At 37.3% G+C, this 15,011-nt stretch overlaps 2 protein-coding genes across 6 annotated transcripts; both read left to right on the forward strand.

Annotated features, from left to right (window-relative positions):
• The first annotated feature begins 8,316 nt into the window (after nucleotides 1–8,316).
• On the forward strand, nucleotides 8,317–12,577 carry LOC125218709 (actin-related protein 3). 5 transcript variants are annotated; one of them, XM_048120449.1, is made up of 10 exons: nucleotides 8,317–8,433; nucleotides 8,667–8,856; nucleotides 9,050–9,515; nucleotides 9,975–10,121; nucleotides 10,435–10,527; nucleotides 10,707–10,826; nucleotides 10,999–11,109; nucleotides 11,182–11,307; nucleotides 11,402–11,500; nucleotides 11,803–12,306. In XM_048120449.1, the coding sequence occupies exons 2-10, from the start codon at nucleotides 8,807–8,809 to the stop codon at nucleotides 11,881–11,883; spliced, it is 1,293 nt and encodes a 430-aa protein (XP_047976406.1). In that variant the 5' UTR covers nucleotides 8,317–8,433; nucleotides 8,667–8,806; the 3' UTR covers nucleotides 11,884–12,306. The 5 variants fall into 5 exon arrangements, with proteins under 5 accessions (XP_047976406.1, XP_047976409.1, XP_047976405.1 ...); XM_048120452.1 differs by adding an exon at nucleotides 12,497–12,577 and having other exon boundaries at nucleotides 8,337–8,856; nucleotides 11,803–11,930; XM_048120448.1 differs by having other exon boundaries at nucleotides 8,337–8,856; nucleotides 11,803–11,930; nucleotides 12,009–12,306.
• On the forward strand, nucleotides 12,552–13,166 carry LOC125218711. Its single transcript, XM_048120453.1, has one exon. It carries the CDS (start codon nucleotides 12,651–12,653, stop codon nucleotides 12,987–12,989), a length of 339 nt encoding a protein of 112 aa, XP_047976410.1. The 5' UTR covers nucleotides 12,552–12,650; the 3' UTR covers nucleotides 12,990–13,166.
• Nucleotides 13,167–15,011: the final 1,845 nt, after the last annotated feature.

A 15,011-nucleotide genomic window follows, 5' to 3' on the forward strand; every position in this document is an offset into this window, starting at 1 on the left:
TTACCATAGGCTTGCTCAAAGTCTAATCCCTCCTCTACTAAATGTCGTTTCACAATCTTTCACACATTTTTTTTTTCTTTTTTTTCTAAGATCAAGCACATATTTGGAATTTTTCTCAATTTCACAACTTGTACTTTCTTTATATTAAGCACACTACTTTTTATACTTTCTTCCTTATCTCTCCAATTCCTTCACAAAATAAGATAGCAACAACTACCTAACCCAAGGAATTAGAGTTTGTATACTAGAAATCACGTTTCGAGTGATTGAATATTGTAAAACTCTTATTTTATTTTCCAATAAATAAAACAGATTGTTTTTGTCATAATGTTGTTATGTTTTACATTTAATGGATGTTGATCATGTTTAAATGTATAAGTTAACTTAACAAAGTCTAAGTCTTTGTTTTAGTAGACGGTTATTGAAGCGATCGTCCACTTTAGAGTAACATGATCGGTCCCAAACAAAGAAAAGATGAATTTCTAACTGGTTAGGTGACTATCCATCGAAAGGTTGCAATGTCAGATCCCGTATTTCTAAGCCTTACTGAAATAAGATGACATTGGTGTGGTGATATATGGCGAGCGGATCTAACGACAGAGACTTGCCCTTAGGCTATCGCGAAAAGGCGAGGTCTTGATAAATATTTATTTCTTAATGTGATAGGTTAGCATTGAGCATACGGTATTGATTATACTTATTACTGACTTATCAAATGGTGTAGGGTTTTTACATCAACCGATTATCTGATATATTGGGTAGTGTTGATCAATATACAACGGTCTTGAGATTGCTATTATGCGAATGCGTGCCTGGTGGTCGTTTGATAATGTCCTCAAGAGGAGAAGCGTGAAACAAGGTTTTATTATTAAAACCTAGCTAGTTGGAGTTTGATTACTCTATGAATAATAAATAAGCGTTTCATGCTAAGTCCACTCTTGGAATTAATAAGAAGTTAATTAATTAAGTCAATATGAGACATTAATTAATTAATGGACATTTAATCTTAAGCACGGAAATAAAAGTTAGCGGAAACTGGATTACTTGTAATTTCGGATTTGGATGTGGAAATTATTCTTACGTAGTGAGTATTAAGTATTCCAATTATAACTTATATTAAATTGTAGGTTCAATTTAATTAGTAAGTAAATTGGATAGGCATATCCAAAACCTTCAATGAATCGCATGCAGACGCGAAAGACTTAATATAAATAGGAGAATAAAGAGCGAAATAACACAATTTTTCATTATTGTAATTTTTAAATTCCTTCCCCGACTAGGAGATTTTGAATTCCTCTCCTATTCCCAAAAGGATTTCTTATCTTCTTTATTTAAGTCTAGTATTCTAGTAAGCCCATTTTGTGTTTGATATTGGGATCTGATTGGGACTCAGAGAGAAGATTTGTGGTCTAGTACTCAAAGCATCGTGGAGAAGAAGCTAGCCATCTTCAATTCTTTGGAGAATTAATTAGGTATTTTGATTAGGTAGAAAGTATGTTTTAGGTTTCAATATTCTTAAAGCATGATTAATTCAAGTTATAGGCGTGATCATTAGCGGTAATTAGCGAATAGGTTTTGTCTAAATAATGCGCTAAATAGATCGATTATTATGTGATTGATTTATGTGGCGCTTAGTTGCCAGTTCCAACAATTGGTATGAGCGATCTTTAGCTCGATTATTTAGTTAAATTTGAAATTCATGTATGCATGTCTTGTTATTTGATTAAATATTCTTACGTGTTTTGTTGTGTTATGTTTTATGCATGATGAACTCATTAATTAGTCATAGAACTTGGGTATTGAACGAGCAGAGATGTGCGGTCGTCGGCGCTTGCGCCCGGGACCCAACTTGCACTAAATGCGACTATCGGAGTAGGGATTGTCGAATTAATTAGAGGCCAGAGACGACGGGCATGGGAAGCGACGCGCCGGCGGCTGGAGCTCGCGTATCACGGCCAAGCCGAATAAAACCCTAACCGACCCGGTTGAGTGGGAGTTCGCCGGAACATCGCGGTCGAAGGCCGTGGGATGGTCGGTCAGGACGGAGGGAGTCGCGGCGTACACATGCCGCGAAGGGAAGAGGAGGCGGCGCGCCTTGTGCGCGCTATGCCGGTGATGCCGGATGGTAAACTTGCCGTTCCGGCGAGTCAATTGCCGAAGTCTTCGAATCTTCGTCGACGTTGATTCGTTCTAACCTCGAACAACGAGATAACGATGAAAGATTATTTTAATGATTATTTAATTCATAAATTAATAGATATCATTAAAAATAATATTATTTAATGAAATAAAATATTTTGGGAAGATTTCCCTAGATTTTTGGAATATTTGGATTATTTTCTATATCTATGAATATTTTATATCCTAGATGACATAGATAAGAATAATTTAATAGTTTCCTAAATATAATACATCTAGAATCTATAATAAGATAGATATATGTAAGATTACATTAAATAATATAATTTAATTTTCTTCCTAATCTTGAACTTGGAAATTATATGAATTTAATTATCCAGTCAATTAAATACCAACAGAATTTAATTAGTCTTAATCTGCCTTAAGGCTAAAGGATAATTAATTAAAACCATAACACAAATATCTAAGCGATAATTATGAACTAAAAGTTTATATATGGCCTCCATCGGTTGGACTGCCAAATTTTGTGAAGCTGATTTTCTAATATTATCGCCACCTACAGAGTAGGGACAATAATCCTACGAAAACAGTAAGTTCATAAGGGCGGACTTCTCAAATGATAAATAGAATGAACTAGAAAGTGGTTCCTAATATTATCGCCACCTACAGAGTAGGGACAATAATCCTAAGGAACTACGAGTTTCAGGGTTCAATCAGAATTTATGAGATATCTTGGTTTTGTTATCAACACATGAACATTGTTATGGGAGTGTGTTGTAGAAATAAAATTCTGTAATGCTAAACCTGATGGTCGTGCTTAGGCAGCATTAGGCGTGTCGACCTCCAGAGGAGGAAGCTATTGATACGTCGGTGTTGTGACTAGTAAATTGTCAAAATTTTAATGCGTATTAACCTCAAGAGGAGGATACAATTTATTAATTTTGTTGTTGTAAGATTTTGAAAAGTTTTATGGTTAATCTACTCAATTTCCTTACATAAGTTTATGACAAATAGTAAAATCTTCTGTTTGCAGTGCAATAAAATCCATCAAGATGTCTTTTAATCCTCTTTCTACAATTCTCAAAGAAAACAAACTCGAGGGCCAAAATTACATAGAATGAAAACAAAACTTGGATATCGTACTCACAGCTGAAGAGTACAAGTTTGTGCTCACTACTCCACAGCCTCCCTCGCGGCTAATGCAGCGGTGGGAGTTCAGAATGCGCATAAACGGTGGCATAAGGCGAATGAGATGGCTAAGTGCTACATGTTGGCATCTATGTCTTCAGTACTCAAGCATTAGCATTCTGCCATGGCGACTGCCGCCGAGATTATGCAAAATCTTACAAATCTGTTTGGTACTCAGAATCGAACGGCTAAGTCTCAAGCCTTTCGGAGTATATCATGACGAAGTCTATGAAGGAAGGCACGTCTGTGAGGCAACATGTCCTCGAGATGATGAGCCACCTCAATCAGATTGAGGTTTTGGGAGGGACGATCGATCCCGAGTCCCAGGTTACTATAATCCTTCAGAGTCTTCCCCCAGCTTGGCGGCCGTTGCAGTAGGAGACGTTTATTTGCGATTTTCTAGTGATAGATTTTTTATTTTGAAGAATGTTTTGTTGATACCTTCTTTTAAAAGAAATTTAATTTCAGTTTCTAAATTGTCTTTTGATGGATATTCGATTTCTTTTAATGACAATTGAGTTATTAAGAAAGATGGTTCTTATATCTATCGTGATATCATGGAAAACAATCTGTACACAATCACTTCCACACAGTTTAATCAACGTAAATCAGAACCCAATGCTACATCGAAAGTTTCTAAGAAAAGAAAAGAACCTTCAATTTCAATGAATGAAACGTACTTATGGCACCTTAGACTTGGTCATGCCAACGAAAGAAGGATTCATGCGATGGTTGATCAAGATCTTATTAAAGGTCTTGAGAAGGAACCGTTTTCGAAGTGTGAATCCTGTTTGGAAGGCAAGATGACCAAGAGACCTTTTAGGTCAAAGGGTAATAGGGCCAAGGAAGTACTTGAGCTCGTTCATACTGATGTGTGCGGACCAATTTTAACCGAGGCAAGGTACGGTTTTCGATATTTCATCACGTTTATTGATGACTTCTCGAAAATTGGATACGTCTATTTGATGCGCTACAAGTCTGAAACTTTTGACAAGCTCAAGGAGTTTAAGGCTGAAGTAGAGACGCGTCATAAGAACTTCCTCCTGGACTTAGGTGTGGTTACAAATATGCCCAAGAGCATCACCATTTATTGTGACAATTCTGGTGCTGTGGCAAATTCGAGGGAACATAAAGCGAGCAAGCACATAGAGTGGAAGTATCATATCATTCGAAATATAGTGCAGAGAGGCATACAAGTGGTCAAGATTGAGTCAGAAAACAACCTGGCAGATCCTTTCACGAAGGCATTAGCGGTCAAGCCGTTGGAGAGCCATGTTGAAGGAATGGGAGTTCGACTAATACAAGACCTCAATCCGCTTTCAGTATAAGTGCAGTTCGACTAATACGAAGGAATGGGAGAACCACTTGCCAAATCAAGGCATATATATACATGCCTTGACCTCTCACTTTCACCCCATCACTTTCAACAAATATTTCACTATATACAACCGAAGTAAAAATCCAAAGAAGTGCAGTTTCATAAGACCAAAGGTCTCACAATCCCACTGTTCTTTTCTTACACAAAGGTAACCTCAAGCCCCGTTCATTCTTTTTCCTTATGCATATACACCCATTCACACTGGAAACAAAATGTAGCAGTTCCACAAGATCAAGGCCCCACAGTTCCACAAAGACCAAGGTCCCACCATATCTGTGTTCTTTCTTCACACAAGGTAACTTCAAACCCCTTTCACTTTCTTATGCATACATATCCATTTACACTAGAGATGAAACATAGGGACACACATTGTTTGATTTCGCGACCACACCAGGCACCGAAAATTGCGACCTTATTGCAGTGTGCCGCAAACGGGGGCCGTCAGAAAATCAAACAATAGTCCGCTTGATTTCACAGCTGATTTTCCGGCATTATTGCAGCATTTTCGGCTGAAATTCATTTTTTAAAATTTCTTTGGTTTTGTATTTAATTTTAATACATTAATCTATCACTATATACATTCATTCTTATTATATATGTAGGGTGTGTAACAATTGAAGTTTAATGTAGAAATTTTAATCAAGTAGAAATATTATTGTTGTACCTGGTTTATTTTTAAATTGTATTGATGTTTTAATATTTATATTTATTTATCATTTAAATAAAAAATTAAAAGAAGAAAATATAAAATATAAAATAAGTTATGGCGAAAATGTAGCTACTACATACGCAAGTTATTTGATGGAAAGTGAATCGGTAAGGATCACCTAAAACATCTACTAATACATTTTCTAATACACAAAATAATGATGAGACATGTGGAATTAATCTATTTACGTAAATAAGTACAACAAGACTAAAATTTTAACTCCCCTACCACACAAAAAGAAAAACATTTCATTTTTAATGGGACATTGAGAGTATGATTATACGAATTATAGTTTGAATTAGTGGAAGAGCCATGAAAACTTGTCACTGCTTCTTTTTTCCTTCACTCACGTGTGTTCTATCTTTTGAACTACGCTAGGGATTTTATTTCGTTGAGAGACGCACGAGTCACATGCGTCGCTTGTGAAAATGCATGAGACTCATGCGTCATTCAATCAAAATGCATTAGTGTAATGCGTCGTTTTGTCAATGCATAAGTTACATGCGTCTTTGATAAGTCTCGTTCTAGGCCTTGGTTACTAGTCAGGTTTACGTGCTTAATTGGATAATATCTGCAAACACAGTTGCTAAAGTGTGCAGGGTAAGGTACAAGTCAGGAGGAAAGGGTCGGAAGAAATTCAGGTGAAAAGAACGCATAAATGGTGCAATAGTGATCAAGATGCATGCCATAAACTTGAGCACAAGACAGAGTGGGTTGCTACAAATGATCATCTATCTAGAAGGGACAGAATCGTCAACTCAAGAGAAGGAGTAGCCCTAGGGATTGGGGAATAGCTCAACTTCGCTCTCATAGATAGCTTTAGTTAGTTAGTTTTCACTTGAAGTTTTCAGCCACTTGCCGGAAGAAGGAGTCCGCCGTCCATTCCAGCCAGTTTGCCGCCGTAGTTTCAGAAGTTCTTCTAGTTTCGTCGCTCTGAGGAGCCAACAATCATTTACTTGCTTCGTTTTATGCTTTCTTAGCTTAAGTACTTGGTTTTGCTTGCATTTGACTTGGGTTCCAGTACCTACTTCAGTTCGAACATCTTTTGGGTGATAATTTTGAATGCAATGAAGTTTATTGTGGTTTATTTTGTGTTCCAGCTTGCCTTTGATTTCTTCCGCCTAGTTAGATAGATCTAGTGATTTTACGTTGATTTCTGTTGTTTACGAGCTTGAATCTGCCTAGTTAAGTTAGATCTAGTGTTTCTCAAGTTTCTTCATATTTTAATCGGTCATTTCTTCCAAAGATGCATGGATCTGGTTTCTGTTTGATTTCCGCCACCTTGCATGTTGATCAGTCTGTAGGTTAGTCGGTTTCTGCATGATTTAGTTGCATTAGTTTAATTTCTCAACTAGATCTAGAATTAGTGTGTTGGTTTTTAGTTAACTTTGAGTTGTTGCGTTTGATTCCGAGCATTCATCCGTGGAGGTTTAATTTTTCGATCAATTTTCATTGCTTGGTGAAGAAGACAACATCTTAATCTGATTCTGGGACCACTTAGTTTCTTTTGTTGCTATTCTGTTTTGTCCTTTCAGTTTTTTAGCTTTCCTGCAGGTTAGGTAGTTAGTTAGCAAACACTTTTGTTATTCCTTTTTACTTTTTTCTATCCTTTTACTGTAAGATTTCACTTTTCGCATGTACACTAGTAGTCCAACTTTCACCTTCACGTACACATCCCGTACCATGAAGCATCTGGTTACTTACTGGTCAGAATAGGTGTAGTTACATTTCAGTTTTCCGTCTAGTTTAACTCGACCCCAAAAGCGTGGTAGCAAACTGACCATTCCAAAATGTCATCGCAAGTGTATAACATCTACATCCATCTCTGTGGGATCGATCCTTTACTCCGCTATACTAGCCCGTAGAAGTGAGTTGAGGTTTTTGATAGGGAAGATAGACACGGACCCAATGACACAACTAGGTCTAGGTACCCTCCTAGCCAGTTGGAATATAAACACATGAGTCTTCTACTCTTCCAGCTCTATCAGTTTTACCCTAAAATGCACTTCCGTCATGCGTTTCATAAATAGCGACACAACATGCGTCGCTCATTTTCTGGGATAAAAAAAACGCCTCTTTTATGGAATGATAATTGTGGCCTAGAACAAAATAAATAATTTTCTGGCTGAAGACCTTGTAAAGTCCAATACCGCTAGCTGACATTTAACAAAAATGTGATGTGATTTTCCGGCATATTGTATTAGAAATGAACCACTCACCCCTTAAAAGGGGGAGAGTTATCCACACTTATATAGAGGAGCTATGATCGTTACCAAGTCGATGTGGGACAAGATTTTAGAGAATTTACACCCCCCTCACGTGTGGGCCGGAATGACACGTCGGACTTTCATCACGTGGGTAGGTGGGATAAGATTTTAGAGAATTTACACGCCCCCTCACGTGTGGGCCGGAATGACACATCGGACTTTCATCACATGGGTAGGCAAGAGAAGAGATAAAGAGATATAATCCATCATCGACTTGAGCCCGCTCTGATACCATATTAGAAATGAGCCACGCATCCCTTAAAAGGCCTTATAAAAGGGATGATCATCCATATTTATATAGATTAAATGGAATCTTCACTAAGTCGACGTAGGATAGAATTTTAGAGAATTTAACTATTGAAACTAACATCGGTTTAGAATTAACTCATTCACTACTTATAAATTTTTCTATTTAAGACCTTGTGAAGTCCAATACCGCTAGCCGACATTTAACAAAAATGTTATGTGATTTTCCGGCATATTGAAACTAACATGGTTTAGAATTAACTCATTTACTTACTTATAAATTTTTCTATTTATTTTATTAATTTTCTGAGAAAAGTCTTTTGTTTATTATCATAAATGAGTTATATAGTAGCTTATTCTTATTGAAAATGAACTCAAGTGCCGACTGTATTTATGACTCAGGCAAAAAAACTAAGAAATAATCAAGAAAAAAAGCGAAGATTCTGTTTAATGTCACACATCTCCGTTCCGAATTCCAAAATCCGTATAGCCGACCAAATCACCGTGTAATATTCCCTTTTCACCAACCAAATTCGAGCAACACCAATTAATTTCGAGTGTACATTCCAACAGCTGCATGTTTGATTGCTAGAATTAGCTAAAAATTAAAGAACAATTTCTCCCTTTGCCCTTTTTCTTTCCTGAATACTTATTACTATAACAGTTCATACCAGCTGAAAGCTCACTGCGTTTTTTTTTTCTGGGTGATGAATTTCGCGACTATTTCTTCATCTTCTAGATTTGTTTGTTGCTGCACCAACCCGGAGTTGAGAAGTCAAGCTCATTCCCACCAAACGCCGCTGACGTATTTCAACGACCATGATCGCTTTACTCCTTGAGATTTTCGCAATGTTTTGAGCAATTGGATTGTTTTCTCCGATGGATCCCGCCGCCTCACGTCCTGCTGTGGTAATTGACAATGGCACTGGGTAAGTTGAATGATTCAATTGGTCTTTGGTATTTCCCCCCTTTCTGAGGTTGAAGCGAATCTGTTTGACGTAATGCGTCAATGAGTCAAAGTGTGTTGACTTGCTGAATCTTCAATGAATCAGTATTAGTCTCCTAGTTTTCGATCTAGGTTTTGCTAAAATTCATTATACTGTGTTTTGAATCCGGATGCAGGTATACTAAAATGGGTTTTGCTGGTAATGTGGAGCCATGCTTTATAGTTCCAACTGTAGTTGCGTTAAACAACTCGTTCTTGAACCAGCCGCGGCCGAATTCGACCAAAAACAGCAATTGGATAGGGCAGCACAATGCTGGGGTGATGGCGGATCTGGATTTTTATATAGGCGAAGAGGCGCTGTCTAGATCTAAATCTAGCAGCACTTACAATTTGAGCTATCCAATTAAGCAAGGAAAGGTGGATAATTGGGATTCAATGGAGAGGTTCTGGCAGCATTGTATATTTAACTATCTACGGTGCGACCCAGAGGATCATTACTTCTGTTTGACGGAGAGCGCCTTGACTGCACCGGAGAGTCGTGAGTACACCGGAGAGATCATGTTTGAGACGTTTAATGTTCCGGGGCTGTATATTGCGGTGCAGCCTGTTCTTGCTTTGGCAGCTGGATACACTACTTCCAAGGTTGGAATAATGTGAATGTTTTGTTTCTTTCTTGAAATTTAGGGATTTGATTTGTTTTGAATTATTAGTAACTTGTTTAACATTGAGTCAGTCTTCAAGAACGGGAGTTGAATTTTGCTGTAATTTTCATTGAGCTGTGGGATTATATGAGTTTCAGTGAAGTTTTTGTGTGAAATAAATAATCAATAATTGAGTTATTATCTTTAAATTATCAATATGAAGCATTGATTATTACCTAACAGTAATATATGGTCACCTACCTTTTACATTTCCATAATACTTATTATTGAATTGTTCACAACTAATGTCGTTTTGACTGTCTCGTTGATAAAGCAAGATGACCCATGTCGTTTCAAAAATAAGACAAGCCATGTGGAACAATAGAATGAACATAATACCACACAGTCGAGTAGTTGTTTGTGAATTCTTGTTTTATTTACTCTTCAATACTTCCCTTAGTGTGAGATGACAGGAGTTGTAGTGGACGTGGGAGATGGGGCTACTCATGTCGTGCCTGTTGCAGATGGTTATGTTATCGGGAGCAGCATTAAGTCTATTCCAATCGCAGGAAAAGACGTAACTCGGTTCATTCAGCAGCTCATGAGAGTATGATTCTACAGTACTTTATATTTAACTTATGGAGTTGATGAAATGGATATGCTTTCTGGTATTTAGAAAAAAAGCAATATTTTTCAATCTGGACTTGAAGTTTGTCAATTAAGATTGTACATTATTGAAGAGGGCTCATAGATTATGATGAGAAGTAAATGGTTTAATTTATTAAAATTAGATAATATTTGTTTCTGTGTCGTTCTTGCATGATGACATCATTGCTATATTCTTAAATAAGATAAGATGCTGCTCATGCTTGTAGTTTTTCTTATTATTATTTCTCAAATTCCTCGTTTGCTCCGTTTAGGAAAGGGGGGAGCATGTTCCACCCGAAGACTCCTTTGATGTAGCCCGCAGAGTGAAGGAAATGTATTGCTACACTTGTTCGGACATTGTCAAGGTATGGTCTAAAGAATAGCGGCTTCATATCTAATGACCCGTTCCCTCTCAACATCCACGGAAATACAACTAAGTGCTTTGGCAAAAGTTCAAATGTGCAGATTTTTGTAATATTTCTGTTATATATATATATATATCAATAAGTTGTTGATTTACCAGTGTGTGTTCTTTACAAGACAGGAGTTCAATAAACACGACAGAGAACCTGCAAAATACATCAAGCAGTGGCGAGGTACCAAGCCGAAGACTGGGGCTCCATATTCTTGTGATATAGGCTACGAAAGGTTCCTCGGACCTGAGGTTTGCTTCATTTGCTCTGTTTATGTGTGTGTTAACCCGAGCAGCATTCTTTGTGCTATTCGCTTTGTTGTTCCTGTAAAGGGTAAATTATCGGAAAATCATATGGAAGTAGCAAATGGTATAGAATACATCCTATGGTTAAGCTTTTGATGTTTTGTGCTTCGTTTTTCAGGTCTTCTTCAACCCCGAAATCTACACAAATGATTTTACCACCCCTCTGCCTGATGTGATTGATAAATGTATTCAGTCAGCACCAATAGATACAAGAAGAGCATTGTATAAGGTGAAAAGAAATTGCCTTCTCTTTCTTTCTTTCTTTTTTTGGGTTAACTGGAGCATGTTTGCAATATTATAGAACATCGTATTATCTGGAGGATCAACCATGTTCAAGGACTTCAACCGGAGGCTACAAAGGGATATAAAGAAGATTGTTGATGCTCGGGTTCTTACATCAGATGCTAGGCTTGTTGGAGAAATAAAGGTAACCTTATCAGCTCTTTTTCATCACTTGATTGTCGGTGGAAATTTGTGATTGCCATTTATAGAAGTTGACTGCTACACATCTATTTCTGCAGTCGCAACCCGTGGAAGTAAATGTCGTTAGCCACCCAATCCAGAGATATGCGGTTTGGTTTGGTGGGTCCGTGCTTGCATCCACTCCTGAGTTTTTCACCGTAAGTTTTACTTCCCCCATATCCTCTGAAAAGTTAACATAACCATACTTAGCATACGTGGCAGTGTAGCACCACCATTACTATATCAACAAAGGCTTCATATCTTTCAAAGAAACTGTTCTCGTGAGAGAACAGATGAAAGGAACTTGTTAGCTCAAAGTAGAATTCAAGAACTATGGCCAATTGATGGGATTTATCTCTTTAAATGCAACCTGTGATGATAGATTACTGTCTTCTCGTCTCTCGCTCTCTTGAATGTTTAACCCTAGACTGCCGTGCAGTAATCTCTTCCCCTGACACAGGCTTGCCATACGAAGGCAGAATATGAGGAATGTGGAGCGAGCATATGCCGCACAAACCCAGTTTTCAAGGGAATGTATTGATACATACACATGAAGATCAATCAAACTAGATTCTTGTACTTGCGAAGGTAATTTTTGGCTCGAATCAAAAAAATAAAGCCACCACCCATCATCAGCATTTCATGTTTTGTACTGAATACCTGCAGCAGTCCAAATGAAGTTTACTGCATGATTTCAGAAGGAAAATCTCGACGGAGATGCGTTTTTGTCTCCCTGTAGCTTTCACCTCCGCATAATGTTTGCTTACAGAAATGAATGTCTCTCTGGAGTTGATGATTTTCTTTTACTTTACCATAGATATATCCTTGTACATCTCATCAAACCTCTTTTTTGTATTTGTCATGTGTTTCTGTTGTAATATTCTTACAAAAATTTTGTAGTTTCCAATTTTGTTGTTTGCGTCATATCAAAGTTACAGTGAATTTATCTGTGGTCTTGGCACTCCTTGTTGAATGTTTGTATTGCTTGAATTCGAATCCCGTAAGAGTAAATATTTCATTTTTATTAACCACTAGTTCCATTTTTATGTGCAGTTAATTTGACAATATATCGATGGTCCTAAATATTTTGATGTTTTAGATTTAATTAATGTCAAATATAGCAACGGTCTCAAGAAAATGAAGCTATTGTGCAGGGAAGGATAATCCGCAACATCCGCCGCATCACCGCCGCCTCCGCCCTTATATTACCCTCTTCTTTCCGCCACCTCAATCACCGCAACACACATCTCCACACCAGCTGCGGCATTTTCTTTCAAAAAAAATAAAATAAAAAAGAAAATCCCAAAAATGGCAACACAACAACTGATTGTGGTTGCCTTGATGATCTTCTTCGCAGCCGTGGCGATCGCCGAAGAGCCGAGCGTTCCCGCCGCCGCAGTCGACATTGCCCCTGCCGCTGCCGCAGCTGGGTTGGACCCCAACGCGGTGATCGGCGCCCTCAGCGGGGCAGCCGCTGACGCTGCCCCCATCGGAGGCCCGGTTCCCCAGGGAGTCTTCAAGAGCCTCCCGCCGTCGGCAGCTGGCAGCTCGCCTACCGCGGGTGCTGCAGCAGTCGGTACCAACGCTGCGGCGGCTGTGGCGGTGGCCACCGGCGCTGGCATTGTTGGGTCATTTTACTTCTTGTAACTTAATAATAACAAATTAATAAAAGGAAAAAATTAATCATTAATTTACAAATTTATATTATTTTCTATTTTCTATTTATGTTATTTCTGTTACAAATTAAGAACTCGCTCATGTGTATTTGGTACGTATGTTTGAGCCATTTTTCAATCATATAAAACAAAAGAGCCTTTACTTTCATATTTGCAGTATTTCTCATTCATATCTTAGAGTCAATCGCCATATATATGCAATGCTCATGTACATAAATAGAATAATAAACATCACATAAATTAATAGTAGTAGCATTTTTCTAAGTTCGCAATAATTGAAATAAATCTATATTGTATTACCAAGAATTCAAAACAAATCAGAAGGATAAATGTTCATTGTATTATACAGATATTCCAACATATCATATCTCGAGTTCCTACGAGTCCACACATTCATATGGAAATTGGTGTGCCTCACTCAGTCAGCGGTGGAGCCAGAATTTGATACTGGAGAGTCCAAATTATATTTTTTAGTTGTTGAATATTTTCGGTATCATCAACGCCATAAAAAACACAGACATGACGTATATAAAGACAATGTTGACGTTGAAATAATTAAAGCTAAATTTTTTAGTAATAAACAACATAAATTTTAAATAAAATTTACAAATATTGTATGACAAAATTTACACACCTATGAGACATTTTTTATTCCTAAATTATAAACATTACTCCCTCCGTCCCCTATTAAGAGTCACACTTTTCCATTTCGGTCCGCCCCAATTAAGAGTCACGCTTCATTTTTACCATAAATGGTAAGTAGGTCTCACATTCCACTAACTCAATTCACTCACATTTTATTATAAAACCAATATAAAAAAATAGGTCCCACATTCCACTAACTTTTTCAACCAACTTTTCTTTACATTTCTTAAAACTCGTGTCCGGTCAAAGTGTGACTCCTAATAGGGGACGGAGGGAGTATTATTTTATGATCTTAAATTAACACTACTATATTTTACATAAACTTACTAATTTTGAAAAAAAAAATACATAAATTACTAGTGTAGCCAAATCCAGTAAAAACACAAATGAATTAATTAATAGCTAATAATTTTAGCTAAGACAAAATATACTCCCTTCGTTCCCTCATAGTTGAGGTGGAACTTTTCGGCACGGAATTTAAGAAATGAATGTTGAGTGTGTTAAATGAATAGATAAAAAAGTAAGAAAGAGAAAAAAGATAAAGAGAATAAAGTAAAAAGTGAATAAAGTAAGAGAGAGTAAAGTAAGAAAGAGGAAAAAGTTACTATATATGGAAATGACTAACCTATGAGAGAACTTCCCGAAATAGAAAAATGACTCAACTATGAAGGAACGGAGGGAGTACAAAATAGTAAAATGAATTACGAGAAAGCACAAATATATTAGTAATTACTAATATGACAAAATGACCCACAAAATAGTCTACTAAAGACTATTTGTTTCCAAGCCAACTACACTACCAAACTCTTTGGTAGGGACGAATGCATATAATAATATATAGTCATATCAGGAATGGGTGAGGGGCTCAAGGGCCCCCTGGCCCCACTGTGGCTCCGTCACTGCCTAAACTACTTGCATTAATTGGCGATATTTCTTCCAAGCTTTACCAATGAGAGGCTTGTTATGAATTAATCTAACAACAATTCTAAGAATCTACATGTTTTTGCCACAAACCGATCGCATCTTGAACACTTAAATTTAATATATGAACTATACATCTAAAATGAGAATATTTACCATCAATAACATGAGAACATGCATTGATTAGTTCATCTATAATGCCAGTATTAGCATTAGCATTATCAAAACAACAAACTTTTTTTATTGATTAATTGAAATTCATTCAAAACTTGAATGATTAATTGAGCAGTTGTTGCCGTGTGTGGTGTGAGAAATTCTCTAAACGCAATCAAATGCTTATTCAAGTCCAACTGTCATCAACAAAATGCATTGTTAGAGCATCCACAGTGGGAGGGCCGCGGCCCTTGGCCCGGAGTCGGCCCAGGCA

Source organism: Salvia hispanica, chromosome 4, assembly GCF_023119035.1.
Source record: "Salvia hispanica cultivar TCC Black 2014 chromosome 4, UniMelb_Shisp_WGS_1.0, whole genome shotgun sequence".
NCBI lineage: Eukaryota > Viridiplantae > Streptophyta > Magnoliopsida > Lamiales > Lamiaceae > Salvia > Salvia hispanica.